Raw genomic sequence first — 16,975 nt, forward strand, 5'->3', positions numbered from 1 at the left:
AGATGGATGCACAGAGTTCAGCTAAAGTCAATTCAAGGAAGAGGAGGAAAGAGGCACCTGGTCCTAATGGAGCAACAGAGGAAGATGGAATTCCTCCCAAAGTGCAGCGTTGCGCAGTTGTAAGTGAAGAGCTGTGACTGGCAACACCCTGGTGGTGAGGGAGAGAGCGATAGGATATGAACATCTTAGTGTTAAGTGATGGGCAGAGCTAACCGTGGGTGGAAGGGCTGTTCGCTTTCTTGCCATGTGAACTACAACTTAGTTGTAGGAGCTGCACATGGGGATTGAGAAATATAATGGGAAAATTTGGAGGATGTGCCCGTGTTGGGCTAAAAGTCAAATCTGTGGTAACAAAGTCAAAGAGTGGCGGTTCCGGCTAGTGATTTGGGATGTGTCCTGTGTTCTTCGGTCCTTCCTGTGTCAATCCTTCACTTTACTGCTGGGCACAGCCACCACTGTCTCCTATATACCTCCATCTCTGGGGCATTACTGACATATTTCCTAGACTACTGTGTGTCTTAGATGAAGGACACCATTGCAAACTTCTTATCTTGTCTCAGCTTGGTACCTTTCTAAAGCTTACCCTAAAAACATGCCAGAAGACATTTGGAGATCGTTGGAGTTAGTATTAACCCATAGGTGGACTATGTTCTGGAGAGGAGGGTCTGAAATGGGGGTCAGGACTAAAAGCAGTGCTGGCCCAAAGAGACAGGAGTGCCAGGGGAAGTCCTTTCCTCTGTTGTCCTCCAGCTTCCTGAAGCTGTTTGTTGTGTGGCACACAGTGCTGGCTGGTGCGGTGAAGCTTTTCTCACTGGGGCTTCTGCCATCACATTGCTCTGACTTGCAATTCCCTGCCTTCTCTTTCTAGTTATAAAAACTTTTGGATTGCATTTCCCATATCCATATTATCCAGAATAATTTTCTTGCCCCGATAGCCTGAATTTAGCCATATTTATAAAACCTCTTATGCCATGTAAGGTAACATTTTCACAGATTCCATAGACTAAAACATGGACATTTTAGGGAGTGTGACTACGTGTCAAAGAAGACTCAGAAGATGGCTTAGTGGGCAGGCAGGCATCTCTGAGTTCAAGGCCCAGCCTCGTTTACATCAGAGTGGAGGCCAGCAAACACTATAAGTGGGGCACTGTATCCAAAAAACAAACAAAAAAGTAGTGCATTGTTAATTTCTGCAAGTTTCTCAGAGAATTCAGACTACAGAGAGGAGGCTGAAGCTCCGCTGTCCGTCTGGAGTAAGGACAGCTGATAACCACAAAGCTGCGGTCTCTGTACTGGGGAACAGAGCAGAGGCTTTCAGTCTGTTTGGAGAAACGAACTTGGAGAAGACTGAAATTCCTTGGTCCTTAGAACTGGAGAATTTCATGGCTTTAAATTACTTTGCTTCATAGATTCCTGTAAAATGTTCACATAGATTCACTGACTTGCTATCCCATTTCCTGGGTATACTCCAGCTGTTTAGCCTTGGCCAAGATCCCTCACCCAGCATGTTGACTGACCTTAGAGGGAAGAGCATCTGCCTTTGTTTGTTATCGCCACTGTACACCTGTACTTTCAACTACGTTTGAGCTCTGTAGCAAAAGCAAACAAAACTGTTCTTCTCTTAGAACAGCTACATTGAACTGTAATTGATATATCAGGTAACTATCTCACAGCCCAGCAAGTTAGTTGTTTTCAGTATAATCATAGATTGTTTTTTCAGTCATCAGCCTGTAACCAAAATTTTTTTTTTCTTGAGACAGGGTTTCTCTGTGTAGCCTTGGCTGTCCTGGAACTCACTCTGTAGACCAGGCTGGCCTCAAACCCTGTAACCAATTTTATAGTGTATTTTATTTACCACCCCACACAAGCCTTGTATCTACTAGCAATCAATCATTTCTGCTCAGCTTTTGGAAACCACTAATGTTTCTTCCTCTTTGGTGTTGCTTTGTGCAGACATTATATATAAATAAAAACATGTATTATATGGCTGACCTTTTTCACTGAATATGTTTTTAGGATTAACTCATATTGTGGTATATGGCACTACTTAATTTCTCATTGCTAAATGACACTTGTATCTTGTATCATACCACATTTATTTCTGCACTTACATGTTGATGCTTGAGTTGAGCAAACAGTATTATATTACATAGTTATAATATGCTATTATGGAGTAGATACTAGAACAGTGGTTCTCAATCTTTGAACTGAGCAGAAATGCTGCAGCCCTTTAATACAGTTCCTCATGTTGTGGTGACCCTCAACCATACAATTTTTTCACTGCTACTTCATAACTGTAATTTTGCTACTGATATGAATTATAATGTAAATATCTGATATGTAGGATATCTGATATGCATTCCCCAGAGTGGTCAATACCCACAGGTTGAAAACTGCTGCCTCAACCTAGTTTAAAAAAAAAGTTAGGCAAAAAACCTAGAACTCACATCACATGTAATGGTGAAAGATTCACAAGCTACAAGACTAGGAATGAGGCAAGGATATTTATTTCCTCCCTTCTGCTCAGTGTTGTACTAGACGTTCTAATGGCAATATGGTATGTTAAAAGAAATAAACCGTCCAGGTTGAAGAGAACTGGATTAAACTGTACTTGTTCACAGATGACAGTATTTCATCTACAGAGAATCCTAAGGCATCAACATGACAACCTCTAAAACGAACAGGTGGAAGCCAGGCATGGTGGCACACACCTGTAATCCCAGCTCTTAGGAGGTAGAGGCAGAGGATCAGGAGTCCAGAGATCCTTTCTCAAACAAAAGAAACCTGGTAGTTGTATTATGCAGTTGCAGGACCAAGGAAATATACAGAAATCCATTATAGTCCCACAGGCACAATCAGTTGCATCTCTGTATACTAATAAGAAACAAAAAGGGCTGGAGAGATGGCTCAGTGGTTAAGAGCACTGACTGCTCTTCCAGAGGTCCTGAGTTCAATTCCCAGCAACCACATGGTGGCTCACAACCATCTGTAATGAGATCTGATGCCCTCTTCTGGTGTGTCTGAAGACAGCTATAGTGTACTTAGATATAATAAATAAATAGATCTTAAAAAAAAAAAAAAGAAAGAAACAAATAGTACTTTTTTTTAAAAGTTCCATTCAGCCAAGCAGTTGTGTTGTGATGCATGCCTTTAATCCCAGCACTTGGGAGGCAGAGACAGGCAGATTTCTGAGTTCGAGGCCAGCCTGGTCTATAGAGTAAGTTCCAGGACAGCAAGGGCTACACAGAGAAACCCTGTCTCAAGCACCCCCCCCCCAAAAAAGTTCCATTCATTATAGTATCAAATAGAAATAAAAATTTAGGAATAAACTAAACAAAACCTTCCAGGTGAAGCCATGTGCACAGAAAGAAGCACACCCACACTCTGGTTTCAGCTTTGCTTCTTAGCATGTATGTTCTTATAACTTCTCTGACCCTTGTTTCCACTGTAGATGGATGCATACTGTAGTAGTCCTTGCTTCCTAGGGAGCTTTTGAACATAATCACAGTAGGCATTAAGCACCAGGGTTCTGCCAAGGAGTTCTGTCACAGGGTGGAAGGTTTGATGTGGGGGAGCCATCATTCTCCAGTCAGACTGCTCTGTTTAACCCTGAAATTGCCAGAAAGGTGTTCCTTCTCTACGCCATAGTTAACTCAGTCTGAAGATGGCTGCAGCTTTCACTCTTCACTTTGGAATACTTTTCTTTCCTTCTCAGTGTTACAAAGTTTTAGTCACGTGGTTGAATAGCTGACTGTTCTTTAAAGGTATGTTGAGTACTTCAGTGAACACCATTAAATTTAACTTAATTTTCTTCTTGTTCAGGGTTTACGGCAGCCAGCTCCTTTTTCTGATGAAATTGAAGTTGACTTTAGTAAGCCCTATGTCAGGGTGACTATGGAAGAAGCCTGCAGGGGAACTCCTTGTAAGTAACTGCTTAACTGTTTTATTTGCTATAGTGTTCAGCATGTTAGTCTGGCTCAGTGTTCTGTTGGAGAGGATAACTTCTTCATTCTATAAAACTCGAAATTGTTTTTCTTGTTATACGTTTGTTTCCTGGGTTGTTGGCATAGTGATCATGAAACAGAAAAACAAAATCAAAAATGTCAACAAAAACATCACAACTATTAGCCTGATGACTGAGAATGTTGCTCATTGGTAGGGTGCCTGCCTAGCATATTCAAGGACCTGGGTTTGATCCCTATTGTGGCAGAAAAGAAAAGACAAGAATTTTGCTAGCTGCAGCTGGATTATGACTTGTTTGCTTGTTTGTTTGTGTTTTTTTTGTGTGGTACAGAGAGGTCAAACCTAGAGCGTGGCTCATGGTAGGCAAGTATTCTATATTTAGCTGTATTTCTTGCCCTATGATTATGTCTGTTTTTACAAATATCCCAATAATTAATATACTTTCATATACTTTTCCTAGCCTCAGAATTTTCTCCACAGTTCTTTCTCATGGAGTCAGTAAACTATAATATTGATGACTGATAGTAGACAAATATTGCAAGTTGGGAGAGACTCATCACTTAATTTTACCTTTAATGATAATTGTATGCTTTTTCATTTATTTATTTATTTATTTATTTATTTACCCCCACCTTTTTGTTTGTTTGATTTTGTTTGGTTGGTTGGTTTTGTTTTTGTTTCTTTGAGGCAGAGTTTCTTTTTGAATACTTGGCTGTTTGTAGTTGTATGGGAGGCTCGCTTCTGTCTGCTAACCTAGGCCTAGTCCTGGAAGCTTCTAGCCTCCATACAAACTAATCTAGGCCTAGAATGTTTTCAGCCTATGAGGCTTGCTGCTGAATAAGCTCACCCCTTAGTTCTTTCTGAACTCTGGCTGGCTGGTTCAACTCAGCTGTTCTGGCTCCAACTCCTCTCCCAACTGGGTTATTCAATCTGGTTTTCTCTCGACCTCTGAATCAGTCTGTCTTTAAAACTCTCCTGGTAAAGCTGCCTCTTTCTCCCTCTCTGTTGCTATACTCTCCTTCTCTCCTGTCCTGCTCTCCAGGAACCTTACTGTATATCCTGTACTGTACTCTCTTCTTCATGTGCTGTCTCTCCCTTAAGTAGCTTCCCTTTCCTCTCTCTCTCTTGAGAGTTGGGCATATCCTATTCTGTCAAATCTTTCTCTGAGTTGTCACTTCTTCTGCCACTCAATTAGACATGACTTTTAAACATGAGTGTTTCGTTCTACAAACTAACTTTATCTTCATTGTTTGGGATTAAAGGTGTGTACTAAAAGCATGTCTGTATTCCATCCGGAGGGATTAAAAGTGTATGCTAGGGTGCTAGAGAGATGGCTCGGTGGTTAAGAGCACTGACCACTCTTCCAGAGGTCCTGAGTTCAATTCCCAGCAACCACATGGTGGCTCACAATCATCTATAATGGAATCTGATGCATGGGCCACCATTCCAGGCTTAATTGTATGCTTTTTAAAAGACTTGATTTAAATTTTGAAAGTCCATTTTTTTATTATAGGATTAATTTATATCATTAGTTAATAATTTTGCCCAAGTAATTTTTTTAGTGAACACGCGCGTGTGTGTGTGTGTATGTGTGTGTGTGTGTGTGTGTGTGTGTGTACATTCTGTATATGTAGGCACATATGCATGCATACTGTGTATATGTTGACATGTGTGCCTCATAGCACATATGTGAAAGTCAGAGAACTGTGGAGCTAGTTCTTTCCTTCTACCTTCTCATCTGAAGGTAGAAAGGTTCTGAAGAGCAAATTCCTGTCACCAGGCTTATGGACAGTTGGTTTTAGAGATCACCATAAATGGAAGCACACATGTAATCTCAGCTGGGAGATAGAGGCAGGAGGATTATTTCAGATCATCTTTGGCTATCACATAGCAAATTTGAGGCGAGACTGAAGTTGAGACACAGTCTCAAAAATCTACCCACCTTGACAGAAAAAAAAAAAGACTCACCCATTGTCACCCATGACCAAGGCAAGTCTTACAAAGGACAACATATATTTGGGGCTGACTTACAGATTCAGAGGTTCAGTCCATCGTCATCAAGGTAGAAACTGGGCAGCATCTAAGCAGGCATGATGCAGGCAGAGCTGAGAGTTCTACATCTTCATCTGAAGGCTACTAGCGTAAGGCTGGCTTCCAGGCAGCTAGGACAAAGAGTATTAAAGCCCCCACTCACAGTGACACACCTACTCCAGAAAGGCTACTCCCTGGCCCAAGCATATACAAACCATCACACCCATTAACTCCAGTTCCTGGGACTTGACGCCCTTTCTGGCCTCTGTGGGCAATGCATGCGCAAGATATACAGATGACAGCTGGGTATGGTGGTGCACACTTTTCAATCAGGAGGTAGAGGCAAGCGGATCTCTGAATTCAAGTAGAGCCTGGTCTACAGAGTGAGTTCCAGGAAAGCCAGGACTAAATAGTGAGACCCTGTCTTGAAAAAAAGACTAAAACTGACCAACCAAACAAACAAACAAAAAATCCCAAAGATATATATGCAGGTAAAACACAAAAAAACAGCTGGGCAGTGGTGGCACACATCTTTAATCCCAGCACTTGAGAGGCAGGAGGATTTCTGAGTTTGAGGCCAGCCTGGTCTACAGAGTGAGTTCTAGGACACCCAGTGCTATACAGAGAAACCCTGTCTTGAAAAACAAAAAACAAAACAAAACACACACACACACAAAAAAAAAAAAAAACAAATAAAAGGAACAAAATAGACCACCTACCCACACAAATGAAACATCTCATAAGCATTTGTTGTAAATGCTAAATCATACAGGCAGCCAGGCAGCTATTCTTTCTTTTTTATAACTCTCCCATTCTTTCTTTACTTTTCTAATCTTTTTCCTGTTCTGATTACTGTGATAAGTAATAGATAGAATTATCTATTCTTCCAATATAGGGCTGAACTTAACTCCAGGCAAGCACAAACAGGCAGAGGTCATCACAACCACAATATAGTCTCACACATATGCAATGATTCTATGAACCTTACCTCTCATCCTTGTTCCTGGTTGGCTTGGAACTCTATAGATCTGACCAGGCTGACCTGGATCTCAAAGATCTGCCTGCCTCTGTCCCTTGACCCCTACACCAGCATTGGGATTAAAGGTGATTGTGGTTTGTTTTGTTTTGTTTTTGACAGTGTCTCTCTGTGTAGCCTTGGCTATCTTGTTTTTTGTTTGTTTGTTTGTTTGTTTTTTGTTTTTTGTTTTTGAAACAGAGTTTCTCTGTATAGCCTTGGTTGTCCTGGAATTCACTCTGTAGACCAGGCTGACCAGGATTAAAGGCATGCACCACCACCCCTAGCGCTATCTTGGAACTCCCATTGTAGACTATGCTGGACTCAAACTCACAGAGATTCCCCACCTGTCTCTGCCTCCCAAGTGCTGGGATTAAAGTTGTGCACTGTGATTACTTAAATGTGTTTATGTTTGTTTTTTTTTCCTAAGTAATAATAAAATATGACTGGAAATGGTGCTAGACAATGTCATTCTGGCTAGGGGATCCCAAGACCCATTGGCTGTATTTGTTATTGTCAGCTGTATAATTATTATGATACCTAGAGTCCTAAAACAACAAATACTAGTCCCTGAGGTTATTCTTTTTCTGCAAATAGTATATAGATATGGCTCCTCTGATTCATGAAGCAAATTTAATTTATTATTTAGTGGGACAGGTTTTCACTATGTAGGCTCTTAAGGGTTTTATTTATTTATTTATTTATTTATTTATTTATTTATTTATTTTTTGAGACAGGGTTTCTCTGTATAGCCCTGGCTGTTCTGGAACTCACTCTGTAGACCAGGCTGGCCTTGAATTCAGAAATCCACCTGCTTCTTCCTCCCAAGTATTGAGATTAAAGGCATGCGCCACCACCGCCTGGCTTTAAGTTTTTTTTAAAAATTACATATATCCTGCTGGGCGGTGGTGACGCACGCACTTGGGAGACAGAGGCAGGCGGATTTCTGAGTTCGAGGCCAGCCTGGTCTACAGAGTGAGTTCCAGGACAGCCAAGGCTACACAGAGAAACCCTGTCTCAAAAAAAACAAAAAACAAAAAACAAAAACAAAAACAAAAATTACATATCTACTTATTTTGTATGTATGTCTATTGCATGCAAGCCACAGTATGCATGTTGAGATCAGGGACAACTCTCAGAAGTTGGTTCTCTCCTTCTACTGTATGTCTTGGGAACTGAACTCAAGTTAGTAGGCTTGGTGGCAAGTACCTTTATCCACTGAGTCATCTCATTGGCCTGGAGGTCAAATTCAAAATGCCAGCAGATAGTTCATGTTTCACATTTAGCCATGGTATAAGACCTGTTGGAGTCAAGAACTTTTTATGTATAGCATAATGACCCATATTCAGAATTCATATCTTATTCAGATCTCTTCACAGTTACCCAGAGTGTTGTTAGTTTATCCATATATCATCTTGGTAATTTCAAAAACATGAAAATATGTGTGGTAGTAAGTAGGCTGAGGGTGTGGCATTGAGGAAGAGCATGGACTTAGCTCTCCTCAGACCGTGGGTTCAGTGTCTAGTGACTGCCTGATGTTTGACAGAATATCTCAGTAGACAGTGAATTGAAACTGGGTTTGGCCTGGTTGGGAAAGGCATCTGCTTACTTAGCAAGAGTAAAGCATCTGTCTTATTTATAACCCAGAGAGTGACAGGGGGTTGCTCGTAACAGGATGAGACAGTTGCCAATCAGGGTGTGGTTTATTTGCTTGCTTTCCCCAAGACTTGGGCAACAGTGGCCCCTGGTTAAAATACCAGCATGTGCTGTCAAGGAGCATTTGGAAGGACCTCTGGAAGGGGCGCTGCAGAAGTGTAGGTGTAAATTGGTTGGGGAAAGGCTCAGCCTGTGTGCTGGCAAATAGCCTTCCTCAGTAACATTCTGCTTTTCCACTCCCTAGACAGTGATTACTCTGCCAGACTGCCCCTTGCTTTGCCGTGGCTATTCTACAATATGTTCGTAGCTTTTACAGTCTAGTCTTTGCTTTTTAGGATCAAGTAAAATGATATCATAGCCCCTTAAGCCTTGCTTCAGAAACCCTGTGTTAGTTTCTTCATGAATTCTCGGATTAAAAAGAAAAAAAAGATAGCCGGGCAGTGGAGGCACATGCCTTTAATCCCAGCACTTGGGAGGCAGAGGCAGGCAGATTTCTGAGTTCGAGGCCAGCCTGGTCTACAGAGTGAGTTCCAGGACAGCCAGGACTACACAGAGAAACCCTGTCTTGGAAAAGAAAGGAAAACAAAAAACAAACAAGCAAACAAAACAAAAAAACAAAACAACAACAAAAAAAAACCAAATGCCTGGTTCTTTTTGCAAAGCTGGCAACACCCGATCCTCTGACTTCTGTCCCTTTGAAATCACTCCAGGATGCAGAATGGCGAGTCCGGCCTGCTTAACTCCTAGTTCCTTCTCTTAGTCCAAACTACACAGCCCTAGGCTGACCTCTCTTGGTGTAGAGTGAGTTCCAGGACAGCCAGGGATACACAGAGAAACCCTGTCTCGAAAAACAAACAAACAAACAAACAAACAAAAAAGATAAACTAGATAAAAAACAACTCATAGTTGTTTTTGTTATTTGTTTGTGTGTTTTGCTTTCAAGACAGGGTTTCCTCTGTGGAACCTGGGCTGTCCTAGAACTTACTCTATAAATCCAGGCTAGCCTTAAACTCAAGAGATCCTCCTGCTTTTGCCTCCGAAGTACTGGGATTAAAGCCATGTGTTACCACTGCCCAACTGATTCTAAAATCATGGTTTATTTCATTTTGTCCTGTAGATAAATAAACCAAGCTTAAAAAGGAAGGGAACTATTTGACAACTTGAGCTAACCTTCATATTATAGAACAATAGTAAATATATGTCCTTTAACTTCAACAGGACAAAGGTATAGCTCAGTGGTAAAGCAGGTGTAGGGATCCCTGGGATTTCTTAGCATCAAAAGAAAAACACAGCAGGTGGTGGCAGCACGAGCCTTTAATCTCAGCACTCTGGAGGCAGAGGCTGGAGGATCTCAGTGAGTTCCAGGCCAGCCTGGTCCACAGAGTGAGTTCCAGGACAGCCAGGGCTACACAGAGAAAAACCATCTAAAAGGAAGGAAGAAACACACTTATTATTTTTCATTATATTGGTCTGTTTTACTTTATTCTAAAATTTTGGGCCAGCAAGATTGGCTTAATAGGTAAAGGAACTTGCTGCCAAGTCCAACAGCCTGAATTCAGTCCCCAGAACCCACACGGTGGCTCCCACAAGTTGTCCTCTGTTCTCTATGAGTCACCATGGCATGCTTGTATATGCTTGATCTCTGTCTCTTATACACATACACACATACTAGATAAAAGCGAAAATTTCAGTAAAAATGTATTTCCTGTATTGTAATATGATGTGGCACCCACGGCACCGAAAGCACGCCACGTGAGAAGCCTTCCTCTCAGCCTGCCTCCCAGCCGCTCGTGTCTCTGGATGGCTAAGGACTTAGCTTATGGCTCCTGCACCATGTCATGGCTTCCGTTTTCCAGTTAATCATTGTCTTTACACCTTTACTGTTGCAAACAGTGCCACAGTGAGAGGATATCTGAAAGACAGTGTCCTAGAATGGCAATGGCGAGCTCAAAGGAGCCAAGCATTTGCTACTTGTCTTTGATAAAGGTTGCTGAATTATGTTCCTATCAGCAATGTATGATTTCTTAGTTTAAATATTACATGTTCATGGATAAAGCTATTTTAAAAATCCAAGGCTCAGTGGATAAGATCACTGACTGCTCTTCTGAAGGTCCCGAGTTCAAATCCCAGCAACCACATGGTGGCTCACAACCACCCATTATGAGATCTGACGCCCTCTTCTGGTGTGTCTGAAGACAGCTACAGTGTACTTAATTATAATAATAAATAAGTCTTTAAAAATTTTTAAAAATCCAAACCTCTTTTTAAAAAAGATTTATTTATTTTTTTTATTTATATGAGTACACTGTAGCTATCTTTAGACACATTCCAGAAGAGGGCATCAGATCCCATTACTGATGGTTGTGAGCCACCATATGGTTGCTGGGAATTGAACTCAGGACCTCTGGAAGAGCAGTCAATGCCCTTAACCATTGAGCTATCTCTCCAGCCCAAATCCAAATCTCTTGTCAATCATTTTCCTCTTCCCTGATTCACAGACCTTAAGAGGCTTTTTTGATTTGTTTTGTTTTAGTTTTGTGTTTTTGAGACAAGTTTTCTCTGTGTAGCCTTTGCTGTCCTAGAGCTTACTCTAAACCAGGCTGTCCCTCAAACTTAAAGAGATCTGCCTGCCTCTGCCTTCTTAGTCTGGGATTAAAGGCATGCGCAACCACTGCCAGGCAAGAGCTTTTAATTGACAATAATCATGCCCTGGATAAACCTCATTGGCTGAGATACTTCTGTGCAAAGCTTACAGCCCCTGGGACAAGGGGGAGAAGTATGTCTCCAGGCTTCGGTTCTGTGCAGATGGGTTCAGATGGGGCTCTGGCCCTTCTTTCCTTAAGAGGTGGCCATGTTCCTATTGCTGCCCTCTGCTGCCATCATGAAGTAGTTCCTCCTTTTGTGTCCTTGGACTCCTGGAATTTATCATTTGAAACACCATGAGCATCAGTGTTTATTTGACCCTGGAATTGGCCTCATATACTTGTAGATAATTTCCTGGCTTTTCTATTCATAGGCCACTACACTAAAAATAACAGACAGTTATTTTTATTCTAATTAATGGAAAAAGGAAAAGTCTTAAAATATTTATATTTTATTTTCAAGTACTTCATGTATCTGAGAAATGTTTTGCCATGCTCACTTATTAGGAGGGAGAAATGCTTCTAGAAATCGTGTTGTTTGCTCTGATTATATTCATCCTCCCCCTTCTCCAGCCGAAGCCTCTGTATCAGTTATTACTTTCAGGCAGCAGTGGGGCATATTTCCTTTGGGCTTTTGTTTTCTTTTGCTTTTGAGACAGTGTCTCACTTTGGATCCCTGATTGGCCTTAAGTTGCTATGTAGATCAGGCTGACTTGAATTCAGAGATCTGCTTGTCTCTGCCTTCCAAGTGCTGGTATTAAATATATGCTTTACCATGCCTGGCTAGGATTTATTTTCAAAGCAAAGTGGTACTTATTAGTAATCAAGGCAAACTGAAAATGAGAATGTTAGCAATCAGAGTGGAGTTTTATATTCTGTCTAAATAAACCTGAAATGCCATAAATTACCAGGAGGGTTTGGGAGCTGAAGAGATGGTGTAGTGGTTAAAAGACCTCAGTTCAGTTCCCAGCACCCATGATGGGCAACTCACAGTTGCCTAGGAGTCTGGCTCCAGGCAATTGGATGTCTCTGGGATAGGTACTTGCATTTACATGTATACACCTCCTCCATACATATATTAAAAGTTCATCTTTTTTTAAGGGGAGGATTTTGAAGTTCAGGATATATATTCATTGATTATATATTTAATATATCTATGGTAGCATTAAGGAAAAAGTACTCAGTCCATTTAAAAACATGGACTACAATCTAAATACCAGATCCCAGAGATAGAAATTGCCACTTTTCCTAAGGGAGTAATATCTCAGACTTTGCGCCTTTCTTGTGTTTGGTCCAGGTAACCTCTGTACAGTTGGACTGTAAAACAGTTAATAAAATGGCTTATGTTTATATTTTATTTTTAATAGAAGTAGGCACTGAACTTAGGGCCTTATTCAAAGCCTCTACTATATATACATATATGAGATGTATATTGAGATACACATATGTATATGTACATGTGTATCCATATACATATGTGTATTTATATCTCAATGCGGTTATATACCAAACTCTCATTTTACTTTTATTTTGAGACAAGCTCTTATGCTGTCCAGACTGGCTTTGACTTACTCTGTAGTCCAAGCCGCCCTCAAATTTGGTAATCTTCCTGCCTCTGCTTCCAAACTGACTGGGGTTACAAGTCTGTGTCACTCGGCTTGGCCTTAGAGAACATCTAACAAGATGTTCTGTGTTAGAATGAAAGTCACACAGTACTGTTTGAATTTGTCAGGTGTGAGGAATTGAGAAAGTATGTTTTGGTAATGAGTTCTTTCGTTTGGATTTAGGTGAGCGGCCTGTGAGAGTTTATGCGGATGGAATATTTGACTTATTTCACTCTGGTCATGCCCGGGCTCTGATGCAAGCGAAGAACCTTTTCCCGAATACATATCTAATTGTGGGAGGTGAGAAGCCATCCATTGACTTTAGGTGTTGTCCAGAAAAGAGTTATTTCCCTCCTGTTTGTGTGATGTGAGTGCTTTGACCCAGAATGAAGTGTCTGTCTTAGATACTGTCTGTGTAGGACAACTCAGCAGCAGGCTCACTGCTGCTTACATCAATGTTTGTAGCTGAGGTACTACAGTTATATACAGCTATAGAGCAGCATTCATCCAGTTGTCTACTTAAAAACACTGCTTCTAGACTTTGCCTCATCAGTTTTGAATCAACAGAAGAAAACTCTTGTCAAGCAAATGTTATATAGTCAATTGCAATCTTATAAAATGAAAATAGGAAAGAAAACATTAAAATTCTTATTTTATGTATATGGATGGGTTTTTTGTTTGTTGGTTGGTCTTCATGTATGTTTCTGTACCACATGTGTGCCTGGTACCCAAGGAAACTAGGGAAGGTATCAGATCCCATGGGACTGGAGTTACAGATAGTCGTGAGCCACCATGTGGGTGCTGGGAATCAAACTCAAGTAGTTTATAAGAGCAGCCAGTGCTCTTAGCTGCTGAGAGATCTCTCCAGCTCCAGTACAACCTTTTAAAAAACTTCACTGGTGTAGAAATACATAGCAGGTTCATTTCAAAGTCAATATCTGAGTTCCATATTTTACCCTTTTCAAAAGTGTGAACACTGTAGCAAGTGTTACTCCTGAAGGCTGGTTTTAGAAAGAACATCATCGTTACCCAGGCTGAAGTCCATACAGAAGATTCTTCTCCATATTGGATGGATGTAGCGTGGGCATTGTTACAGGTCTAGAAAGTAGGAGAAGATGGGAAGGGTTGGTGATGAGGAGGGTTAGACAGGGACCTTGACTTACAACTGTGTGATGTTGTGACACAGTCTGCAGTGATGAGCTAACGCACAACTTCAAGGGCTTCACTGTGATGAACGAGAATGAGCGCTATGACGCGGTGCAGCACTGCCGCTACGTGGACGAGGTGGTGCGGAATGCCCCCTGGACTCTGACGCCTGAGTTCCTGGCAGAGCACCGGGTAAGACTGGCTACAGGTACTCATTCCTAGTTCCAACATCCCCTCAGTGTTTAGGGGAGAAGGCTGGTTTTCCATTTGTCATGCTTTAGTTATGCCTTCTATATAAGTTTCATATAGAGATGATGACTGCGTTATTACTTATAATAGTGGCCTTATGTGAGGTCTGGTGGTTTACAAGCACCATTATAGTCATTATACTCTAGTTGCTCCCCACAGCTGCCCTGTGGGGATAGTTATTATTTCCATTTACACATGGAGAACAAGGTACAGAGAGAGACTGAACAATGTGCTCCAGGTTACTCTGTTATAGGACTTAAATGAACTGTCTAACTACAACAGACTTTCCCCACTCAGTAGTTGTGTCCTCCCTTTATGGCATGGAAATCTCTAGAATATCCATAGTCCTAGCCATACACACAGTTTATCTCTCTGAGTTAGTAAGGTGGTTCAGCAGGGAGAGGCACTTGGTGCCTGGCTTGATGACCTAAAGTTGAACCCTGGACCTACATGCTGGGTCCAGGTGAGAACTTAGTCCTGCAAGTTGTCCCCTGGCCTACATACACAAATGTATGAACAGATGAATACATACAAAATAAATGTAAAAAAATTATGTTCATATTCTAAAGCCAAGGGACTGAAGCAGGAAAGTTTGAGGCCAGTTTGAACTATATAATAAAGACCTTGTCTCGAAAACATGGGTTGGGGGGATGGCTCAGCAGTTAAGAGTACTTGTGTTCTTTCAAAAGACCAACATACCCACAGAATTTATTCCCAACACCCACATGGGGTTGCTTTCAATGGCTTGTAATCCCAGCTTCAGGGGCTCCAATGTCTTCTAGGTTCCATAGGCACTGGTACACACATGTACACGCACACACAAATAATAACTCTGTGATTAAGAGCACTTTCTGTTCTTGCACAGGACCTGGGGTTGGTTCCCAACACCCATGTGGTAGTTCACAAGAGTGTAACTCTAGTCCCAGAGGATCCAGCACCTCCTGGCCTCCAGGGACTCCATGGACACAGACACACATGTGTTGCACAAATACACACCAGGCAACACACTCATGCACATACAAATATAAAAATAAAACCTTTTAAAAAATAAAATATGAATTATAAAGAGAAAAGCTTCACATTTTAAGAAATGGTGCGTGTTTTCTTATGTTAAATTTACTTTCAGCTTTTATTTGGGGCTAGGAATTGTGTGCAATCAAAAACCAAGGATGTTTTCTACTCTTATTTTATAAGTAAATAATTATTTTAAAACTCCCAGTGGTCTTTGAGTTCTCCTACATAAAGCATGCCGTCTACAAGGGTGGGCTTTAAAGAGACAGCTTTAGGGCTGGAGAGATGGCTCAGAGGTTGAGAGCACTGACTGCTCTTCCAGAGGCCCTGAGTTCAATTCCCAGCAACCACATAGTAGCTCACAACCATCTGTAATGGGATCTGGTGCCCTCTTCTGATATGCAGATATATGTGTGGAACACTGTATATGACAAATAAATAGATCTTTAAAAAGAGAGAGAGAGAGAGAGAGAGAGATGGATTTATTACACTAGTTAGAGACCTTCAAGCTTGAAAAGCCAGTGTGCACATTGTCAGGTTTCTGCATGGGTGTAGGGATTGTTGCAGGAGAATTGTTGAGTGTGCAGGGAGGAGCAGAGACAGCTGCTATGCATATGAAGCAGTACTCGAGGAACCTGAAGCCAGTGGACATTTATTGTAACTGTTTACTGCATCTTATTTACTTATCCTCTGTGTGTATGGGGGCCATAGCTCACATGTAAAGGTTAGAGAATAGCTTGTGGGACAATCAGTTCTCTCAGGGATAGAACTAGAGTTAAGCTCAGGAGCAGGTGCCTTTACCTGTTGGGCCATCTCACCAGTCCAGGACAGGCCTAACTTTCCTCCATTGGCACTTAACAGTGGTACCAAAGGTGACAGGCAGCGTCATTCTCCCAGCACAGCCAGCGTGGGTAGGGGTGTGGGAGAAGAACTTGCAACATCCCCTTCCCCCTGTAAGCAGTAAATCTCAACCATGCAGCTTGCTTCCCTCTAAGTCTTGTCTTTGCTGTCCTGTAACTTGTTGGCGGGTGATGGAATGTTCTGAGAGGTATGTTTGGTAGGGTGGTAATTACATGAGCCAAGGCTTACCGGCTTCCAGGAGGAGGAGTAAGTGAGGGTTTGCAGTCTGCCTAGTCTTGTGAGGTGCATTTACAACTACAGACACTCTTTCAGAGCTTTAGGTCTTACATTTTTTTTTTGGTAGAATAAATACATTTGTTCTGATAAAAGGACTTTAGTTGTTACTTTTAAATTCCCGTTTTCTCAGGAGCTGAGAGAAGAAGCAGTAAGTTAAAAAGTAACCAAATCCTTCATGATTTTAGAAGCCTTTATGCGGCCCATTGTTATAGACCTGGGAGGACAGGGTGATTCCCTTCTTTCTAGGCTCTGGATTACCAGAAGCCCCCTGTCCCTTTGACCACACCATGCCAACTGTACGAAGGGAAGGTAGCACTTCTCTTAGGCCAGAAAAAAATAGCTAGAGAAGAAACTGGCAGACTTCCTGTTTTTGCCATAAGCCATAAATGATCAGGTTGGTGGTTTCTGAACAGATTGTAGAATGTATGAACCAAGCAAAAAGTACAGAGAAAAAGTTGTTCTGAGGCATGGCCCCTGTCAATTTCCCTTTTTCTGAGCTCAAGAATATTTGTAGGTTCTTC

At 41.5% G+C, this 16,975-nt stretch overlaps 1 protein-coding gene across 4 annotated transcripts in view; it reads left to right on the plus strand.

Annotated features, from left to right (window-relative positions):
- The window catches only part of Pcyt1a (phosphate cytidylyltransferase 1, choline, alpha), a 45,270-nt gene that overhangs the window by 20,215 nt on the left and 8,080 nt on the right, over positions 1-16,975 (plus strand). For 3 of the 4 annotated variants that reach the window (XM_031363662.1, XM_031363664.1, XM_031363663.1), the window contains exons 3-6: positions 1-119; positions 3,823-3,922; positions 13,095-13,211; positions 14,098-14,249. In XM_031363662.1, the coding sequence (XP_031219522.1) occupies positions 3-119; positions 3,823-3,922; positions 13,095-13,211; positions 14,098-14,249 (486 nt within the window). In that variant the 5' untranslated portion in view covers positions 1-2. The remainder of the gene's footprint in view (positions 120-3,822; positions 3,923-13,094; positions 13,212-14,097; positions 14,250-16,975) is intronic. The other variant, XM_031363665.1, reaches the window with a different exon arrangement.

The sequence above is a fragment of the Mastomys coucha genome, unplaced genomic scaffold (genome assembly GCF_008632895.1).
Source record: "Mastomys coucha isolate ucsf_1 unplaced genomic scaffold, UCSF_Mcou_1 pScaffold12, whole genome shotgun sequence".
In the NCBI taxonomy this organism is placed as follows: domain Eukaryota; kingdom Metazoa; phylum Chordata; class Mammalia; order Rodentia; family Muridae; genus Mastomys; species Mastomys coucha.